This window comes from Pogona vitticeps, chromosome 4 (assembly GCF_051106095.1).
Source record: "Pogona vitticeps strain Pit_001003342236 chromosome 4, PviZW2.1, whole genome shotgun sequence".
Lineage (NCBI taxonomy): Eukaryota > Metazoa > Chordata > Lepidosauria > Squamata > Agamidae > Pogona > Pogona vitticeps.
The window spans coordinates 30103748-30125996 of NC_135786.1; the positions used below are offsets into that span (position 1 = coordinate 30103748).

At 39.9% G+C, this 22249-nt stretch overlaps 1 protein-coding gene across 39 annotated transcripts in view; it reads left to right on the top strand.

The window, feature by feature from the left end:
* Positions 1–12899, top strand: part of PTPRT (protein tyrosine phosphatase receptor type T) — a 716634-nt gene extending 703735 nt beyond the window's left edge. For all 39 annotated transcript variants that reach the window (XM_078393145.1, XM_078393157.1, XM_078393154.1 and 36 more), the window contains 3 exons: positions 4381–4544; positions 5280–5415; positions 7054–12899. In XM_078393145.1, coding sequence (XP_078249271.1) covers positions 4381–4544; positions 5280–5415; positions 7054–7107 — 354 coding nt within the window. In that variant the 3' untranslated portion in view covers positions 7108–12899. The remainder of the gene's footprint in view (positions 1–4380; positions 4545–5279; positions 5416–7053) is intronic.
* Positions 12900–22249: the final 9350 nt, after the last annotated feature.

Sequence of the window (22249 nt, forward strand, 5' to 3'; positions counted from 1 at the left end):
CATTCAATTCCTCAAAAATCTAGGACATGGAGCTTCTGTAGCCATGATTCAAAACACCAGGAAATGAGCTAATATTGCTACACAATATCATGTCTGTGTTGCCAGCTGGAAAAAAGATGTCAACCTTTACATCAAAAGGGGAAGCCTGAATACCAATGGCATCAATGAATATGGTCTACAGCAGTGGTCCCCAACCTTTTCAGAACTGCAGACTGGTTGGGGGGCGGGGTCTGTGCACTGGGAGTGGGGTGCCCCTGTGAGCTCGACTAGCAGCTCTCACCTTAGTAAGGTAATGGTTAGTCGCGATCCTGACAGCTTTCCGATTATATTCCATCGGGTTATGTCTCCGATGCACTCTAGCCTTCTCCTGTTCTGCTTCATAGCTTGCAGCTGCTGGTTAAACCAGGGCGCTGGACGAGCTCTGCAATGGAGAGGGCGTTTAGGAACAATCGTGTCAACAGCCCTGGTAACGGCGGCAAGCCAGCCATCAACCAGCGCCTAGACAGGAGTGCCAGTCAGGCCAGCCGGAACCCCTCTCATGGAATCCTGGAATCCTATAGGATCCAGTAGCCTTTGAGGGCGGACCATTAAAATAGGTCCTTTGTCCCTTCAGGGAGGGAGAGCCACTGAGAGGTTACATTTAATTAGGCGATGATCCAACCATGACAAGGGGACCAACACAAGGTCAGCCACCATAAGACCACACTCCCTCCGCTAGGGAAAGAACACCAGATCTAAGGTTTGGCTGCCCACGTGGGTGGGGCCATTGACATATTGGGACATGTCCAAGGAAGCCATGGTTTCCAAGAACTCAAGAGCTGGAACAAAAACTTCCACCTCCACATGGATGTTGAAATCACCCAAGACCAAAAGCCTCAGGGATTCCAACAGTGCCACAGAGACAAAGTCCGCCAGGAAGTGACTGGGTCACGGGAAGCACGGTAACCCAGCAAGATCCCAATACCACCCCTGGCCCCAATCGACACGTGGATGGCCTCAAGACCTGGCATCGCCACCGCAGAGCGCCTAACAACCTCTAGAGTGTTTTTATATACAATGGCTACTCCCTCCTGCCTCCCCAGTCTACCCTGATGCTGAACTGCATGACCTGGAGGGCAGGCAAGGGTCAGGGGAACACCCCCTTCCCTCCCATCCAAGTCTCAGTTATGCATACCAGGTCTGCATCCTCCTCTAGGATAGGGTCTTGAATAATCTGGGATTTATTGGATACAGACCTGGTGTTAAGCAGCACCAGATTTAGAGTGGAGAGATGGCTTGTCTGACTACCTTGATTCTGACGGTCACAATACCAAAACAGTGAACACCCTTCAAACATCTGTTTACCATTCTTCTGCAATGAGTAGGAAGTGTGCCAAAGCCTTATCTCCCTCTACCCATAATCACTCTGATATTCAAAAGATACTAAAAAAATCTCAAAAGGCAATCACATGATCTGTACTATGGTTGCCGAATTATTTTGGACATCTGTTTTGGACTTAATGAAACAGTGAAGCAAAAGTGTGAGTAAGTGCAACACATACAGTAGAGAAAAAGACATGCTCTTTAACCTCTCAAGTAAATAAATATTGGCATGCCTGCTCTCTAAAATGCAGATTAGAAAGCTAACTCATTTCAAATGTGCTGGTGAAGGTGAGCATTACATTTACGACAGACCAGACCACCAGAAAGGCAAATAAATGGGTGCTCAGTGAAGTCAAGTCTGAACCCTTCCTAGAGCAAAAATAAGTAAATCAAGGCTATTTTACTTTGCATGTATAATAAGAATACAGAAATGACTGGAAAAGACAATATTGCTGGGGAAAGTGGTGCTAGGGGCACTAGGAAAAGAAGAAGACCTATAATGAGATGGGTTGACTCAATAACAGAATCCACAGCTGTTAGTTTGCCAGACCTGAGTAGAAGTTTCTGGAAAAGACAGTATTGCCAGGAGCATGAAGTGTTGTAGGTTTGCAAGATCTGAACAAAGCTGTTAAGGATAGGACACTTCGAAGGTTATTAGCTCATAGAGTCACCACACATCAGAAGTGACTTGATGGCATATAATAATTCTGAATTACCATATTTTTCGCACCATAAAACGCACTTTTTCCCCACAAAACAGGGAGGTGGAAAGTCTGTGCGTCTTATGGAGCAAAGAAAACAGATTATATTTTCCTGTTTTCTTCTCCTAAAAAATTCGTGCGTCTTATGGAAAGGTGCGTCTTATGGAGTGAAAAATACGGTAATTTTACAACCATTTAAATCTCCATAGGCTCCAAAGACCTACATAGGTCCATATAGGGAGGGATGGTACTTTGAACAGTCTGGACCCAAGCCATTTACATCAGCTCCAGCATTTTGAACTACATGTAGGAATAGACCAGTAGCCAGTTAAGCTGTCGTGACAAAGAATTTGTATTGTCATTGTAAAAGGCTATAGCCAACAGCCTGGGTTCCAAACACTTTCGAATGGCAGTCCCATGTATAGGGTATTATAATAATCCAAATCCAGCTAAGTCACTTGTCATCTTGACTAGGTCAGATTTCTCCAAGAAGGAGGTAAAGCTTACAAACTCATTCTTGTCCACTGACCACTCTGTATGAAAGACAGTATGATTTTTTAATATATATAAAACAACAGCTTTTGGCGTGCATAACATACAGAATTTCAATCAACTGAAAGTAGTGAATGGTTTAGAACAATGGAGAGACTTATCTCATTTTAATTTTCTGCCATTTCCCAGTTACTTTCATTCCTTTGCACAGTCTCTATACTCTTATCTCTAGGTGTTACCCATCCATAATCCCTCTAATCACAGACATGACACATAACATTCCCTTTTATCAGTTGCCTATCAGTACTTTTAAGCCTGCAGATAAAAGGGAAATGGCTAGTGCTTACAAATTAAGATTCTCACATAACAGTTTCAGGAAATCCTGTATTGCCAATGCTAAAGACAGCCTTGATGTTCACCCTATGGACACTGAGCATAATACATCCCATAGAATTAAGTACCACCCCTCTAATTTTGTTGCTGTTGTTGGGAGGAAAAAAAAGATCCTGTGAGCCTCAGGTGTGTGGTGAATGGGAAGAACTAGAGTTTAAATGAGCTTCTAATTACAAGAACTCTATTTCTCTATATGCTCACTCATTGTATTGCGGGAAAATGTCCTATAATTTTTTTTTCTGTCACCAGAAAACTCCTCAAAGTGGTATATTTATCCCCTTTTCTGTTGCCCAGAAGGTCTGCTTATAAAAGCCTGGTTTGCTTTCTTTTGATATGGCTTCACCAGTCTTCGTATCAGAATCAACAAAAGGGGGAAAACATGATTTAATCATTTCTTCTGAGATAAGTGCAAAATGCAATGGTTTACATGTGTTAAAATTTCAGCTGAGCTAAACACATCAAGAAATTAATGTCCAAATAGCCAGATGTCATGGTGACTTCTTCTGAAATCCTTTTGCAGTGTGAAGGTGGAGATTTTTTAATGTTCATATTACCCGATATAATATATTTTGAGAGCCAGTGGCAGCTCATGCTTTCCTGAGGCAGGAGAAGACCACCCCATCTACCCCACCACTAATTCCAGCTCCCAATCACCCCTCCTGTCCCTGTAGCCAGAGAATTTCCCAATTTTATTCCCACAGCACCCCTTATTTACCTCCCCCAAGAAGCTGGAATCAGTCCCCATTAAATTCCAGCCACTTCTCTCTTTTCCTGAGAGTGTTTTACATTACAAAGAAGGAGCTCTGTTACTGAAGTGAGGCAGCTAGGCAAGGTGGGTCCAGAAAGTGCACAGCGTAAGGAAGGTTCCCATCCACAGCCTCCCGGATGTTTCCTTTAAATGGCAACCTTGCAGACAAACACCACCTCAGCAGCAGACAAAGTTGCCTTTCTGTTAGGATACCCAAGAGCAGCCATAGCACCTGCCTGCCTGCCAGATAGCATTTGCCTGCCTTGGGGTAATGGGAGGTGCTAGCCAAACCAAAGTTCCAGCCAAAACCAGTACTGAACAGGTGGGAATACCAGCTGCTAGTGTGGAGCCCCAATGAAGCTCTCTTCATGCACGCATGCATGCAGCTTAGAAGGAATATTGCCAGAAGAGCTTTGAGAAGCAAAGCACCTCAAAGAAGGGAACCATAGACAGTAGCAACAGAAGCTTAGGCAGTGATGTAAAATGGCAACTTGACGCATGGGGGCAGGGAGGGAGTTGAGACACTGGAAATAGGAAGGGTTGTTCACTATCCTGAACACTCCAATGCTTGGAAGTGGCTGCTGTATTCAACCTTATGGCAGCCCTTCCCTTCCCAATGTAATCACCAGGTTTTGTACACTTTCTTTCCACAAGCTAACTAATATATCTTTTTATTTCCCTCAGCCACAAGATGGATACCGTATTGTTCAGCATCTGCAATATATTGGCTGGCCAGCGTACAGAGACACGCCTCCTTCCAAGCGCTCTCTACTGAAAGTGGTCAGGCGGCTGGAGAAGTGGCAGGAACAGTATGACGGTCGTGATGGGCGGACTGTTGTACATTGCCTGTAAGTACCTCTGTTCCTTCATGCCCTGTGCTATGATTGTGGGCCATTTGAAAAGCAGGGAATTGCTGATCACAAAAAAAAACACCATATTCATGGCTCAAATGGTGTTTGTCGCTTTGAGCAGCCCCTAGACCAAGGCCTTGTGGTTAGGTTTCCCATCTATCAGTGGGCCCAGTGGTACATCATTAGCATGCTGGCCAGCTTGGTCTAGTTGTGATTTGTATTTCCCACAAGAAGTCACAATGTAGTGTCACTCTAGGGTATTGTGGGGGAAAAATAATTGTAGCTAGATCCAGCTGCTTAGTGAAAAAATAAGGGGAAAACAAGCAGATGTGAATAGGGGGCTATGCCAGCTTCTTAATGGATGTGAAGTGCTGATGTCAGTTCTTTATCTAATTAAATATCATGCTCCTGAGGCAAGACATTTTCTACTAGATTCTCCTGATTTATGAGAGCTGTAGAATGATTCAAGTTATTAGACAGGATTGTCTGCACAGATATCTGGAGTATGTGTGTATCAGCCCATGAACTATGGGAATACAGCATGTATACCATCCCCATCTGCTTCCATGTACTAATTGACTACAGGGACACAGAATATAGATATAGCTACACAGTTGTCTGTGTAGCTCTGATTATGCAAAGAGGGACTTTGCCCTTTGGAGGAGCTTCTCAGAAGCCCACCAACTAATACAAATTTGCTTGCTTGTCTAAATCAACATTTTCTATGCCTAGGAATGGTGGTGGCCGCAGTGGCACCTTCTGCGCCATATGCAGTGTGTGTGAAATGATCCAGCAACAAAATATCATTGACGTGTTCCACATAGTGAAAACCTTACGGAACAACAAATCCAATATGGTGGAGACATTGGTAAGTTCATCAGGAAAGAAGGCATTAAAAAGAATGCATCTCCGACATGATATACTTTGGGTCAAAATGCATTACATTCTGAATTTCACCTCCCACGTATCTGCTTTAAGGATTAAATCTTCTCTCATAGACTTCCATTTTGGACTTTATTAAATTATGGAGGAGAAAACAATTCAATTATCTGCCCAAAGTCTTCCTAAAGCACCCTGTGAAGTATTTGAATTTTTTTAATTGTAGTATTATTACATTTTAAAATTATTTTTAAGTTGTGTTTCTAAATACATATATAGATAGTTTTAACAAGCAAACCCAGTTTTCAGTAGGGGACAATCATCACACACATTTCAGGTATAAAACAGACTGAAACGTTTTATTTGGCATAAGTGTTTAAGTGTATGCTGAAATCAGATGCAATTTGTGAAACTTTGCCACAAAGATCTTCTCCAAAATGCTAAGAGCTAGAAACACAAAAATTGATGTGGATACTGCTAACTTCCTAAATTAAAAACTGGAAAGTTTATATCTCAGAATTGGTTTCCCAGAGCCCCAGTTTTGTTTGTTTGCTTGCTTATCCAGAAAAATCGAAGAAATGATAAGAACTAGAAAAACAATAGTTTGCAATCATAAACAATTACTGATTTTTCCATCTTAAAAAACTGGGTAGATTCTATCTCAAAATTATATCTCAGAGACCTATTTATTTACTTGTCTGTCTGTGTCCTAAAAGATTGTCCTATTGGTATATGTAGAAAATATCATTTTTCGAGCTGTTAGCATTTCAGAGTAGCAGCTCAAAAATATTTTCCACACATACTAATGGTTTTCCAAATGAAAAAACAACTACTACTAGTTAGGTTATGTCAGATCATTTGTTTCTCTGTTTGAACCGGTAAGAGCAAAGAATCAAAATTTTGTACAGATTTTACTAATTTCCTTGCTCAAGTAAGTGCATTGGATAATTAGCATTCATTAGTGACTTACCATAGGCATTTCATGGAATCTGGGCCAGGAGAGAAAAGAGATAACACTGGGTGAGGGTAGAACTCACTGATTTTTAATCGAAGTGAAACCTTTAACATTTGTTAGTACCAAATAAGACCTGTTAACTCTTTCGGTTGGTTTTTACCATCAGCATTTGGGACAGACTAGGGGGGAAATGAGCATATGTGCTCTAAATAACATTGTTAACAGTCATAAAATGTAGGTGAAAAACATATCTTTTAGTACTAGCACATCATAGATGTCAGCCAGATTAAAGCTTGATTTAAAAAATAGAAGTAGCTGGCAGTCTTGCAGAGTACTGACTATAAATCAAGACTCTTGTGTGTATTAACTTTATGAATGTTTTTGAATCTAAATATGTATGCCAAAGTAGGAAGGGGAGGAAGAATCACTGAAGCATCACTTTCTTACTGTGTTCTTTCTTTCTTTCTTTCTTTCTTTCTTTCTTTCTTTCTTTCTTTCTTTCTTTCTTTCTTTCTTTCTTTCTTTCTTTCTTTCTTTCTTTCTTTCTTACTTACTTACTTACTTACTTACTTACTTACTTACTTACTTACTTACTTACTTACTTACTTACTTACTTACTTACTTACTTACTTACTTACTTACTTCCCCCCCCCCCCTTTTCTTCTCTTTTAGGAACAATATAAATTTGTATACGAGGTTGCACTGGAATACTTGAGTTCATTTTAGCCCATGAGAGTGGGGAGCTTGCCGAATTTCAGAAGCCTTGATGTTTGAAGGACATCAGTTCCCTGCTTCCTTCAAAGGATTCAATGGGTGAGAAGTCTAAAGCTCTTCACCCTTGAGTGAGAGACCAGGTCAGATCTCAGTGCCATTGGAGGAGGAGAGATCTGCTACCATCTGCTTTATGGAACATCTCTTGCTTTTTAAACAATCTACTGTACAAACTGGCAAAGCAGAAGGCAGGCTGGAAGACTCTGCTTTCTAATCCCTTTCGACTACTTCTCTCTGCCATTTTGGATGTGTGTCCTTAATACAAATGGGAAGGGGGAAAAGAATACTGGGATTATCCATTGTCTTTCAGCTTCTCTTTCTGTTTCAAATCCTCACTTTATGTTTTTAATTTCATTTATCAGCTGTCTGGCAAAGGAGGAAAGCTTCAGTAGACTCACATGAAGGCTTTTAGCACAGTAAGCCTTTGTGATCAGTTTTTGAATTAAAAAACTACTGTCTTGAAGCTGTAATTTCCTGTCTGCTCCCATTGTTGTAGAAGCAGGCCACAGAGCTAAGAATCTACTGCCTTGGCAGTCAATTAGGACTAGTAGATTTCCAATGTTCTGCATGGGTTGGTTACATCTTAATGGTTTTTATCAGCTATAGCATTGCTGAAGCTGCTCAATAAAACAATACCTCCTAGCCACCTAAACTGAGGATGCTCTTAAATTGCCTTCATGATACTATTATTGTTCTCTGGTTTGTATTGAAGTTGCTTTCATTTTACCATAAGTATTTGTTTTGTGTGCAGTGTTTCTTATAAAGCAGGTTAAAGTGGGAAGAACAGCATCATGTATACCTGCTGGTTCTATAAAAGTACGATTATATTGAAGGTTGTATTTACCATCTCTGCAATCTTTTTCCAAATCTTGATACATGGGAGGAGATGGCCAAGCTGCCAGGATTACCATTACAGATTTATGTAACTGACATGGTAAGAGGTATAGATCTATAATGTTTAATCTCATAAGAATGGATGATAGCGATTTCACATATTTTGATCCACTGCATTTTTATGTAAACTCAGTAGGGGTTTACGATGTAGTCAAGTTTACCTTTGCAGGTTAAACTTACCAATCAAAGATCTTCAGAGACTGGGCATATCAGAGCTATAAGTATTTGATTATGAGAGTGGAGAGGAGATGTGGACATTCTTTTCAGAATAAGGGAGGTCACCTGAATTAAAGTATGGCTTAATCTTGAGTACTGAGTTATCTGATGCATCTTCAAGGAATGCTGATTGATAACTGGTACTTGATAAAATAGATTATTAGGACTCTTAGTAAAAAAAATGTATTGACTCTCTACCTTTGTGAAGGCCAGGAGACATCTATCAATAATCCCATGTCTTTCACCTACAAAATGAAAATGGTTCTGCCTATCATAATTCACAAAGAAAGATGTTAAATGCTGGTATATTGAGGTGAAAAGAGTCATTGTTATATTTCACAGATTTTACTGTGAAATCTCAAGAAGCGGTTGTTGGAAATGCACACCAGACCATTCTGCCTTGTTACCTCAGGTCAACAATTATATTTGAACCTATAGAAACATGTGCAAATTGGGTAGTATGAAATGGCCAGTTTCTGTCTTCATTGTTGACTCCGAGCCCTGTTGCAATGATGTACCTACTACAGTTCTTCAGTGTTTTATATGTTTAGCATCCGTTATTAGCCACCATGTTTCTTTTAAAAAGGTGTTCAAAGGAGGCAAAAGGTTATTTTCATTTTTTTCAACCCAATTTATCATGCTAGCTACCATGGGGTTTGTGAAGCAGCAGCATCTTCCTAAACAAGGGCAGTCATTGCACAAGATGACCCAAACTTGACATGTTGAAAGTGCAAGTTGAAGATACGCTTAGCTATAGCATTTTCCAAAACCTTTGACCATATCTGCTCATCCTATGGCAGGACTTGACTCATGACTAGAGATATGAGCAAAGCATGTCATTTTATATGTCATTCAGAATGAGTTGTGTAATACATTTGGGACCCTTACAGTTTTAGATTTTGCTTTATACACATCCACTTCATTATAGCAGAAAGACAGACAGATAGATAGAGTTTAATGTTACAGACAACAGACCAGACTAAACTAATCCAGCATATTATAAAACTATGGAAATCATACATAAAAAATAATTTTATCATAAACCCACCCCCTGAAGCCAAAGGAAGTTTATCATTGTACCAGATTTGAAAATATTCACCATTTAAAAATACAGATACCTGTGAATGTATAAAGCTAAGAGGGATCATCCTAGTTACCTTCTCACCTATTTACTTTTCTATTATGTTTACCATGGGCATGGTGAAATACTTCATCAACAGAGTTCTCACATTTTCTGGCTTTCCATTTAATCTAGAGATCACCCACATTTGGGGGCTAATGCTTACAAAAGGAAATATTGGATATCTCCTTGTGTGACCCTCTCCAAAAAACATGGAATTGGGCAAACAGATTCTGCTTTAGAGGTGTATTTAAGTATTGCTGCCATAATGTGTACTTCTGCACAAGAAATGGCAGAGTATCTGGAATGGGAGTTGGTGCTATTCTTGGTTGGCTTATTTCAGGTGCAGCTCGGGGGAGAAGCTGTTTCTTTTAACACAAATATTTTGTACAATTACCTATTGATTTGGTTTTACCCTCTGGTCATGTCACTATTAACTGAATATGCAGGCCTTTGACCTACTGATTTTTAGCATTTGAAATACGTTGATGCTAATTTTATTAGGTATTTTTTTAAAAAATTAAATAAAAAGGCAAAGCAGTGATCCCTTCAAGGCACTGTCATTTACATGGCACCATTAAATAGTCACCATTAATTAGTGTCCTAAGGTCCCAAGAACAATTTTTACAAGTTGCCTGGCAGGACAAAATCATTACATCCATATGAAGCAATTTGTGCTTTAAAGGTGCAAGTAGCTCATTCACAGCAATTGAAGTTGTAGTTCGCAATGCTAGGAATCGAGTCCACTTAGAAATGCAGAACACCTCAACAACAAAAGCCACAGAACATGAAGCATGTTTGATAATTTGCTCTTACATATTTCAGATGTCCTGACTTACTGGGGTGCATTTTCTGCTGATTCCTTTGAGACTTGATGTGCTTGACATAATATGCACAAACTTCCTGCAACCCATATGTTCACTGAGCTTTAATGTGTGCACATCATTTTCATGTGTCTGCTCTGGGAATAACTGCTAGATCAATGTGGGTTTTGCAATCCGTATGTCAGGCTTCCCAGTTTTAGTGCAGTGATGATGTAGGGAAGTGCTTTCTACCCAGACATTTCCTGTGCATCCAGCTACATGTCCCAAGAATGAGGAGTGTTTGTCTGGGACAGGAAGTAATCTGGATGACATTGATTGCTTTGTTGTTTGACTACTAAGGAACTATACCGGAAAGAATTGAGATTTATGAATAGCAGTACTTAATGCAGTTGTGGAAGTGATATGGTTCAGAAAAGATGCCAGGTAAATCTAACATAAAATGCTTAGATTTAAAGAAAAGGTTGGCAGAAGAAAAGCAGAATTGAGGGCTAGCTAAGGGCATGTAGTTTCTTGTGTACCTAGTTTGGCATAAATCTAGAAACTGAGGAAGCAGCACCTGGGAAAAGATACTATGCCAGCATTGTGATCTCAGTGTCTTTAAGTACACCATTTATGGTGGGCAGATCCATACTGGTGAACCTTTATGAGCATTGTGAACCAGTGTGCAAGTCTACAAAAAAGGATATGGATAGAAGTGTAGACGGAAGTATATGGGGTATGAGAGAAAATATGACTAAATAGAGAGGAACAGAGGGAAAGACAAAAAATATCATAGATGAAATTCTACTGGAAAATGCTTAGGAAAACTAATGTACAGGCTTGAAAACTTTGTTTCTTGTAGTGTACTTGAGAATCAGTAGAGGTGTTTGTAGGAGTAAAGAACATAATTTTCAGCAAAGCTGTTTTATTGCTCATCTTGCAAAACTGCACTGGAATTATCATTAATTTTACATATTATGACCCATTTATCTTAAAAATCAAGGAGCATATCTAGAAAAAGAAACTTCACCTTTTTAAAAAAAGAAATCCATCCTACGAAACAAAAAGTACAAAACAGCACACTTCCAAACACATTAACACAGTGCAGCAATCAGCAGCAGCAATTGAAATACACACACGCACACACAGCGGATTAATTCAACAAGGCTGGAATGAAACAATAATGTCAAATTTGAGTGTGAGTGAAAGCAAAAATATGTAGTTATTTGCAGTACTAAGCTAGATAAATGGCCTGTGGGGTGAGAGAAAAGAAGGATAAATTATGCTAATCATTAACTGTGCATTAAAAATCCAGAAGATTATAGTGTAAGCCAAATTGTGACTTTCAGTCAGTTCCTCCTTGGTAAACAAAGCATCCCTATCGGGTGTGTGCATGACTGCACCAAGCCAGTGTGCATGCACTTTCCCCAAGAATCATGGCAGCACACTTTGCTTTGAACATTACAATTTGGCTTACACTAGGAATAGAATTTGGGCAGTAGAATCTGAACAGAGTATGAGAGAAATCATATCATGCCAGTATTATGTGGTCTTTATGGATGCCCACAGGTAGGCCCTGGATAGATCCAAAAACACATTAAAGCTTCTGAAGTAACCATCATTACTGATTGAGATTGTTTAAAAGGAAAAAAATAACCTTCGTGCCACATATTTTGAAAATGCTGCTGTCTTGGAACTAATGAAGTAACACTATTTTTCTCACTTACCTTTCTTACGTCAAAAATAGAACTGCAATTGTTAGTATCTGTGTTTCTGCCACTCTCTGGTTGGAATTAGAGGAACAGGGAGAAACACCTTACTGACGAGATGAAGTATTTCACACACAAATGAAAGAGTGTTGTTCTAGGTTCTGAGCACTGAGTCAACATGATCATCTCTTCACCTTATGAAGTGCTTTACTTTCTTGAAGAGTTCTTTGCAGATATAACAACCGGAGACTATTTTTAAAAGCAGCCTCATCTGTTTTAAGAGAACAAGCTGGAAGCTGCAACAAGCATCTAGTTCAATGTAAGCATGATAACAGTAAATCTCTGAAATCTTTCTGCTCTACTAGCAACCAGATTGCCCTTTTCAAAAAAAGATCATTTTTCTTGTTCTTTTTCAACAAAGGTGCCTGTCTCATAAATTCTTGTCCATGTCTTGGCCACCAAAACAATTTCAGCACAGTAATGAAGAAGTATATCACGAAAAGGCTGAGCTTTGTAAGTTTTCAGGCAGAACAAATGTATAAAAATGAGAAACAAAAGAATGTCTTAAAACCTCCCTCTCTTCCCTCATTAACAATTGCTCTCGTAGCTAATTTGGATCTCATGTTGCTTCATTTGCTGCAACTTTTCATGTCGATGGGAATACCTTTCAGTGCTAGGCTGTTTTAAAGAGAAATGATATGTGATCATAATCTGGGGGCTTTTGTAGTGACACTGATGATGATTCAGAGGGCAAAATAAAACTATTGTAGCCTGGTGTCAAGGAAGACCATTTTTGGTATTCAGTGTGCACATAGGGACAATAACAGGTTACAGTTGAAAAACAGCATGCCATGTGATTGACTTTGTCCAAGCAAATGATGTAAGATCTGCTACTACAAATCTGAGTGCATATAGCTAGATTTAATCGTTGATATTTGGAGAAAAACTATTTCTTGCTCTGTTATCAGCCATTCCTCTGTTTCTTTATAATAAGACTATGGCCCAACTGACAGAATTTTTTTTTTTTTTGAGAAAGCATTGTGAAACTGTAAATTTTGTCCTTTGTATGTTAAGATTACAACTTGCCATATCTTATTTTCTTCTTTGAAGTTCTCCATGCTTCTAAGTATATCAGTAAACATGCATACAAGATGGCAATGTCAAAGTGGGAGGGAAAACCATGTTTGAGTGACCTTTCCAAGATGGAAAGCAGTCGTATTCATCCAAAAAGCCAATAACAACCAAAACAACAAAAACAAATCCTACAACTACAGACCAGCTGTGAAGGGTGGGGAGCAGAGATTGGAAAGATGAATATTGTGGACTGCAATGCAGAATTCTTGGGAAATGTAATCCAAAAAAAAAGTATGTTTTCCAAACTCTGCTGTGGAGAAAGCATTAGCACTGACTTCACCTTTCTGTCTCTTCTCCATACCAATCCCTGTTGAAATTAAAGCTTTGTTTAAGCCTTCTCCACATAGAACATCAATTCTACTCTACCCTCCCCTGCCATGCCCATTCTAGGGTGCTGAATTTGTGCAGGATTTATCAGGATTTGTGTTAAACCATATTGTTAAAACCTAATTTCTGTTCTCTTTTAAAACTAGGCATCTTAAAAATATATATTTAAGCAGCCTGAAGGACATCTGTACGAAATCTTTATGAGCTTCCTTGCTTATTTGTTATCTTGGAGCAGGAGTTTCGTGCTAATTGAAAGCAACCAACTAGAAAATTCTTACTACCTGAACTCTGCCCCTGTATAAATCTCTTCCTTTAAAAAAAACAACTGTTTTTAAGAGGGATTTTAAAAGGTGAGGACAGTTTTTGACAAATCAGGAAAAGCCTTACATTATATGAATGGAAGGAGAAATGCTGGTAAAATCAACACAGAACCTGGTATTTCTATCAGAGCAAATCCTTTGGATGAGACCTAAGTCATTACCTACTTTGTTGTTATCAAATATGTATAGAGTGAAATGACTAGTACCTCCTCTTTGTCAGGTGAATGGGGATATAATAACCTTAGAACCCCTGTATGAAAAGAAACTCTTGCCCATATGTAGACTCTACGCACAAGAAAATTGGATTTCTTGGTCATATGAAAAGCCTACACGTGAACAAGAGCTTCACTACAAAGATGTTGTCATGCCTCTGTGTCTGTTGATGATAACTGCATAGTAGCAACTAAATAGGGTTTCAGATTTACTGGCATCCAACAGAGTCATTGTAACAACAGCAACAAGAAGACTTTTATTCTCTCTCTCTGTCTCTTTCTCTCTCTCTCTATAAGAATGATGGGAGTAAACATGTGTCAGCAGCATCCCCCACTAACTAGAAGATCCCTCTATTAGCTCATTTGATCCAACTGTATGGAGCCAAGAGGGATCATTGCATGATGCCGAAATTTTTCTTTTGCAAGATCCCTTGGAAACCTAGATTTACTGATAAAGCTCACTTGTACAGTTGGATGTTTGATAGATAAAGCACGTATTAAAAAAACAACAAAAACTTTAAAAATATAACTACAGAAATTTCAGCACTGTGCAAGAGGTTGTCTTTTCTTTCTGATTTACAAAGAAGGGAAGGTAAATAATGTCAAGTCAATGAATATCAGATATATTTTTTGACTGTACATTACAGTGAAGTGTAAACTTTTTTTTACAACTGCAAGTCCATCTTATTTATTCTTGTAAATGTTTCCAAGACAATGTTTGTAATATGGGCTGTGTTGCAAATCCATACAATAAACTTGTGATTCAAGATTAATGTTTTACTAAGAAATTATTGCATTGGTGCTTTTCTTTTCTTTTACTTCATATTGGAGAGGTATTGTTAAAAATATGCTGTTAACCAAAACAAAGGGGGACTGCTGGATCAAAAACATGCATTGCCAATAATAAAGCAAAGTATAAGGCTGCGATAAAACTGCTTTGCTAGAATTCTGCTAGCAAGAGCATCATGCTAAACGTGGTAGGGGCGCTCACTACCTTGATGCATGATTAATCCACTGTAACGCGCTCTACGTGGGGCTGCCTTTGAGGCTGCTGCGGAAACTACAGGTGGTGCAGAATGCGGCGGCCAGATTACTCAGTGGAGTGAAAAAATTCCAACATATTTCGCCCACTCTGGCCGCATTGCATTGGCTGCCCATCCGTTTCCGCATCGACTGCAAAGTGTTGATGCTCACGTATAAAGCCCTAAACGGTTTAGGGCCTTGTTATCTGGCGGAACGCCTACTCCCACCAAGATCTACCCGTGTCACACGTGCGAGCCAGGAGGTGAGGCTGAGGAGCCTAATGCCAAGGGAGGCCCGGAAGGAGAAGACAAGAAATCGGGCCTTCTCGGCAGTGGCTCCTCGCCTCTGGAACAATCTACCTCCTGGGATTCGCGGGGCTCCCTCGCTGGGTATTTTCAAGAACCAATTAAAAACATGGATGTTTCGGCAGGCCTTCCCACCAAATAATTTATGATGCTTCTTTTCTTCCCCTCTTCTCTGGTTTTCTGTCTCTGTAAGGTTTTTATTATCTATGCCATTTTATATATGTTTTCTTTTATTATTTTCTCTTGTTAGCCGCCTAGAGTGGTCCTGAGTTGACCAGATAGGCAGGATATAAATAAATAAATAAATAAATAAATAAATAAATAAATAAATACATAAATAACAACAACAACAACAACAACAACAACAACAACAACAACAACAACAACAACAACAACAACAACAACAGTAATTGCTCAGGACTTTCTTCCTGTCACTCTTGTATGATTTTTAATGCAAGTTATCACACATCTGATTTCACAGTCAAATGTACAACTAGCCAGTAGCAGGCTTGTACAATTGGCCACCCATGATCACACAAGCCAACAAGATTCTCGCCTTATATGTTAAGAGAAAGAGAAAAGTTAGACGTGTCACCATACAAACCAGAAGGTCAATGCCAGATAAATCTACCTGGAAATCATATCTACAAATGTACGTATAATGGTGATACCTAGGATTTCTGTTACTTAAATGATCTGACTGAATTGCAAAGCAACTGGATTTGTAATGACATGAAACAATTAAGGATGGTGAGATCCCAAGCAGATTGAAAAGCGCAGCAGATAGGATTTAAGATGAAAAAGAAAACAAAACCTTTTGTATTTATATCTTAGGACAGATCAAAATGAATCCGTTGTGACAACCAGGGGAGAAAAAGGACAAAGAGGCTAGAATACCATCAGTATTCAAAGAATTTGCTTAATTTTGGACAGTTACTTGCAGCCAATTGATAAGATGTCAGGATGCAATGCAGTTGGGTATATAGCCAGGCATGTGATTGAGATATAGCCCACCACCTCAACAACTAGTTGGTTTAGCCATGGCAAGTTATGCAGAGTTTGCACAGAGATCACTAGGAAGCTGGCTACAGAATTCTGGTACATTAAAGAACAAGGCTGGAATCCACATTATGCTCCTCCAGCAGGGCTATAAGAGGATGCTTAACAGGCAATGAGTAGAGTAGCTCCACCTTAGCCCTGCCAAGGTTTTCCTTGCAATTGTGGAAGCTGGAGATCCTCATGTTGCTTTAAACCGGGCTTTGGTTCACACAAAATGTTGCTGGACTCACATTCTCATGAGCAGTAGCCAGTAAGGAATCATGCTTGGAAATGACTATTCTCCAGCATACCCCTTGGCAACAGGATAATAGCCTAACAAGTTTTATTTGACATAAATGGACAGCATTCAGCTTCATCAGATAAACTGTGTCTGATAAATTGGACTGTAGCCTGAAAAAACCTATGCCTAATAAAACTTAGTGTACAGCACCAGCAAAGAGACTGAGGCAGAGAAAGGCCTTAACAACAAGATGAAACAGAATAGCGCTTGTGAATCATGCATCAAATTTTGGATTATTATCAAAAAGTATGGATGTCAGCATTCCACTGTTTGCAATGAAAGAGGTCAAGGAGAACCTTTGCAAGCATTCCAGTCAAAGGCTTAGAAAGACTTGAGGCATCCTGAATGTTCGGTTATAGCCACTGTAAAAGCACAAATTACTTTTTTCCACTCCCCACCACTGCTACCCTGCAAGACTAGATTGCAGCAAGGGTATCCGGTTCAATATTTATAGAAGTGAAATTCTAGCTGCAGAAGCTGTCATAGTGAGCTGCTGCTGATTGTGTACCCAATGTGCTGGTTGTGTACCTGATCATGTGCAACTGACACCTCATCAAATGATTCTGGAGGCTTCAACAGCCGGGGTGTCAAAGACAGGTAGATACTGAACAGGATGCTGCACTAAGGATTAAACAGGTAAGCATTGTGGCTAACTTTTCTAAAATTACAGTAAGTCAACCCAAGCCATGCAAAATAAATCAATATAAGAATGGAAAAGAGAGAGAGATCAGAAAATTCTTCATCCCATTCCTAAACTTCAGACATTTTCCCCCTTCCCTCCCCTATGCTCAGATTACACAAATTAGAGGGCACAAACTGAGCATATTCCTTTAGGGCAGTGGTCCCCAACCTTAGGTCCCCAGATGTTCTTGGACTACAAGTCCCAGCCAGCACAGCTAGTTGGGAAGGCTTCTGGGAATTTCAGCCCAAGAATATCTGGAGACCCAACACTGGGAACGACTGCCTTAGGACATGCTTAGACATACAATGGACACTTAAAAGCATTAAATATTTGCATGAGTTTGTTGAAAAATTAAAAATCTAACATTCCCCATCTTAGGAAGAAACCCTTTCTGCCCTACTCAAAATAAGTTTCTTATGGAGATGGGCAAGAACCTTGGTTTGGAGGTTCGTACATGTGGCACCATTGCTCCGCCTCCCTGGTTGGATACCCCACTCACTAGCCAGCACACACTCCTCTCCTCCTCCTCTTTGGCTGTTCCATCAGTCTCCAGCAGGAGTATGGACTTCCCTGCCCCATCTCTTTGCCTGATCCCACTTTCAGACAAAGAGACAAGACAGGCAAACCTGTGCTCTTGCTGGGGACTGGTCAAACAGCCAAAGAGGAAGAGAAGCAGGAGCAGGAGGAGAGGAGCACGTGCTGACTGGTGAGAGTTTTATTGGCCAGGGAGGCAGGGAGAGGGAACACATAGCACCTGTGGTGCTGTGTGTACAAACTGGCATGAACCTCCTAACTGACATTCATGCCCATCTCTAGTTTCTTAGTTTCTAGACATCACAATAGCCAGTAAGACTATTTTAAAAAATAGAATCAAACACCCGATTAACTGTGCTGCCATTTTATAATGAAAATATTTGGCCCCTAGTGATCTAATCCTATGACTTACCTAAGATGGTGCTGAAGATGCCATACTCGGACTGCTGTGGCAATGTATTGTCACAGAGCATGGATTATGAGTGGCTACGTAGGCCAATGTGCTGATTCAAACATTTGGAGTCATAGGGCCACTGAAGTTAACAAGTTTGCTGGCAGGTGCAGTTTAGTGTAGAAGGAACTCTGACAGCCAGAAATAAATTATTGGAATGGACAGAATAAACCAGTCCACATAGGTGATTATTTGAAGGGTACTAAAAGGGGAATTAAGGGAAGAAAGGTGCCCAGCATGGGATCTCTCTTCTTCCTGTAAGTGTTCTGAAGAGGCTATGTAACTCTACAGTATGTAATGCCACTGTATTAGGACAGTCAGACTGTGCAACCCAGTTGCCAGGAAACAGAAGAAGAGAATGATCTGTATCGTGTTTTGACAGGAAGTCCAAAGAGTCATTCAGACTTTTTCAAGGGTAGCCAGAAAGTTTGGAAGTCTAGCTCATGACAACATTTCAAATATCTTTTTAGTAATGAAACTGAAAACTGACTGTGATCAGTTCATAATATATATGCTCATTTCTTTCTGTAGAAAAGTTCTTACTGAAAGGGGGAAAGGGGTAGCTAAGCCACAATGCAATATATTGGTAACTGACTACTTTTAGTTTTAACTATTATTCCATTTGGCTCACTAGAACCAAAAAGAGTTTGTTGTGTTTACTTTTCAGTAAAGAAAAACACTCATTTTGCAATGGAATAGGGGCCATCTTGCTTTGAAAATCTATACATTTAAACAAAATTTTTGGTTCTCTCTTTGTTCTCAGGGAAAATAATGAATAAAAACAGTTGAAAATGTGCATGAATACATTTGGAAAATATGTGCACAAACATGGTTTAGTCAATAGAAAATGCATAAATTTTGGGGAAATGGATGCAGAAAAGCAAACTGATATCCATGTGTGAAAAGGGAGGGACATCCAATACAGAACTGAAAGGGAAAAATATTACTGGCAGAATAGTAAGGCACAAGACTGTTGAATTTTTATATCCCTTATCCTCACAACACCAGAACCATGCATTTTCAATATGTATTTTTGTATCATCTTCCCTTCAAGGGCCTTAGGGCAGCACATATGAGGTAATCTATTTTAACTCTTTTATTTATTCAGCAAACACGTCTGGTGGACTAAGGCATTAAACAGGGTTCATGAATCCTGTCTGGGATTACTAATTACCCATTTTTCATGATTAGGACAGTCCTAAGTCCTGTACGAGCTTGGTTGAGGAAATGAGATGTTTTTTTATTTGTGTGTTATATAGGGAGAAGATGCAGATCAGTGTGAGGGATCCTGCGGCTTCTTAGATGAAAATAGGAGCCCAGAATTACCTGGGCATCCTATTTACTGCTGAGAAGGACTCACCTAGGCTCAGGGTCCTGGGGCAGGCATGGCAGCAGCCACATGAGGTGTAGCAAGGAGGGGCAGCCACCAGAAGGTCCCATACTGGCTCTGATTGGCCAGCAGGGACCGGGCATCCTGTGTGGCCTGGCATTGGCTGTCAGGGGAGGGGGTTCAGATAGTGTAGGTGGAAAAAGAGGGTTTTCACCCCAGCTTGCCTGCCCAGCTAAAAAGGTAGCAGATACAGCCACCCACCATCCAGTCTGCTGCTCGCCAGCACCCATCTTCTTTCTTCTTTTTCCTCCATTCTTCTTTTCCAGTGGTGGAAGGATGTGTAGTTATTGGCTATTGGCAGAGCAAAGGGTTCAGGTGTTTTCACTAAAATGTGCATGTACACTCAATCTTGTCACAACTTAGTTGGCGGTATGGAGCATGATGGCTGGATCCAGAAGCTTAAGGATGAAGATAGGAACCTACTTGCCCAGAATGGCTAACAAATCTCCCTACAGGGAAACTGGGGCAGGGTCACGGTCTGGCCCAGCTTGTGGGCCTGTGAGCCCAAGCCCTGCCCCAGGTGTATGAGAATCCTGGAATGGCATATGCCCAGGTAGTTTCCAGAAGACGGCCTTCAGGAGCTGCTGAAGTGAATGGTGCTGGGCGTCTCGATGCACCGGATCTAACCTCCCAGTGCTGGCCAAGAGATTGCTGCTGTAACAAAACAGTTATGGCCTTTTCTCCAAAGAACTGTGTATTGATTTCCTTGATAGTTTACAGAGCCCTGCGGGGGAGGGAGGCACTCAGTGATCGGCCAGCAAGACAGCCTCTCTCCCAAGCCTATGGAAGAGTTTGGACAGTGCTGGGGCAATCTGTCAGTTGTGCCATGGTTAAACTGCAGGACAAATAAGAGTTCCCATCAGACTTAATAGAACCTTTGAAAGGTATCTTCTGGTTGACACCCAGAAATCATGACCACTGGCATTCTGGAAACAGTGCTCCGAAAAGAAACGTTTCTAAATTTTGGCTAAGGGGATATCTTTTGCTTACCAACTACTGGGCACACCAAAAAGCAGGAGGTGTTCACTAAGAATCAAACTATACAAGAAATATAGTAATTGCATTTTTTATGATTATATATATTTTATATTGATATATTTGATGTTGTAAGCCGCCCCGAGTAGACATGGTCTAGAGGGGTGGGGTATAAAGTAAATAAATAAATAAATAAATAAATAAATAAATAAATAAATAAATAAATAAATAAATAAATAAATAAATAAATCACTTTTCAAAGAACACGTGATGAAACATCCATCTAATTTCAACTTGAAAAGCTTTGTATAGCTCATTCTAGGATAATCAAATCTCCTCTACTCTTCTTTACTTCCAATTCCAAAGCTGTTTCTTGTATAGTCTGGCCCAAGGTGAGCTGGCAGCTTTTATTTATTTATTTAAAATATTTATATGGCACCTTTCGCTTGAAGAATCCAAGATGGCTTACAGTATTAAAATAACAAAGTTTAAAGCCAAATAAGATATTATTACAATATTTTAAAAGCTTTAGAAAAACAACATATTAAAACTCGTGACGAGAACAATATTAAAAACACAAGTAAAACACATAATAAAATGCTCCCTCTTAAAAAAAAAAATCCCCTCGGTCAACCAGTCATTTAAACGTTGAGCTGAAGATGACTGCATTTGAAGGATGTCAAATTAAAAAAAAACTTCGAGAATACATTGATGTCAAATTAAATTATGGCCTTAAGAAAGCCATCTCTATGAGTTCAATTTGTTGAAGCCAAGGAGGTGAACACATAAGAATCGAGATGCTTATTTCAGTGGCACCAAACAATAACAACCCTGCTTCTGCACATATTTCTCAGCTGCCTGCAATTCCTAACTTCACCATAATTATCTCTCTAACAATGCTAAACTTGGGCTTGTTTAGCAAGGAGTGTTGTGGGAGCTTCTGTCTGATGTAATTTCTTGGTTAGCAGGGGAGCACAGCAAGATCTGAAAGTAACATATATTCCAGGTGATCACATCATATTTTGATGGTGATAAATCTGCTGCTGCAGGAGGCAATTGTTCACAATTTGCTTGTTTCTCCTTCTCCTTTGCCAGCTTGTGAAAACCGGAGAGACTTAAGAGTTATCAATCCTGTGGCAAGCTCTGTGGGCTTGATAAGAGCATGCTATACCTGCTGAATTAAGAGATAAATTTAAAAACATGTTTGCAGATGGATTTAATCTTTTTGAAAATAATGTGATTCACCATGGCAGGATTAACAGTAAAGATTTTGCTTAAAATATTCTACACAATTTCAGGTCATGGATGACATGTATAATCAAAAACTTGCCCGCTTTTCAAACCAAGTCATTGCCTCCAAGATGAATCAACAAGATATCAGGGGCCACATCCAGAGTAACCTGGGATGCCAATTCAATGAACCCGTCCCAGAGCATGTGTCTCCATCCCCTTCATTCATGTGCAGCCGATGCTCCAAGGCCTAAATTCTGAACCCAACTGGTCCAAGTAGCATACCTTTATGCCCAGAACATCTAATTGTGGCCACATAATTGTTGAACTCTGGACAACAGCATCTCAGGATCTGCAATGAAGAACACAACACAAAGAGGGAAGCACCTAAAACTGTGGGAGGGATCAAAAATATGAACGATACCTGTGGGAT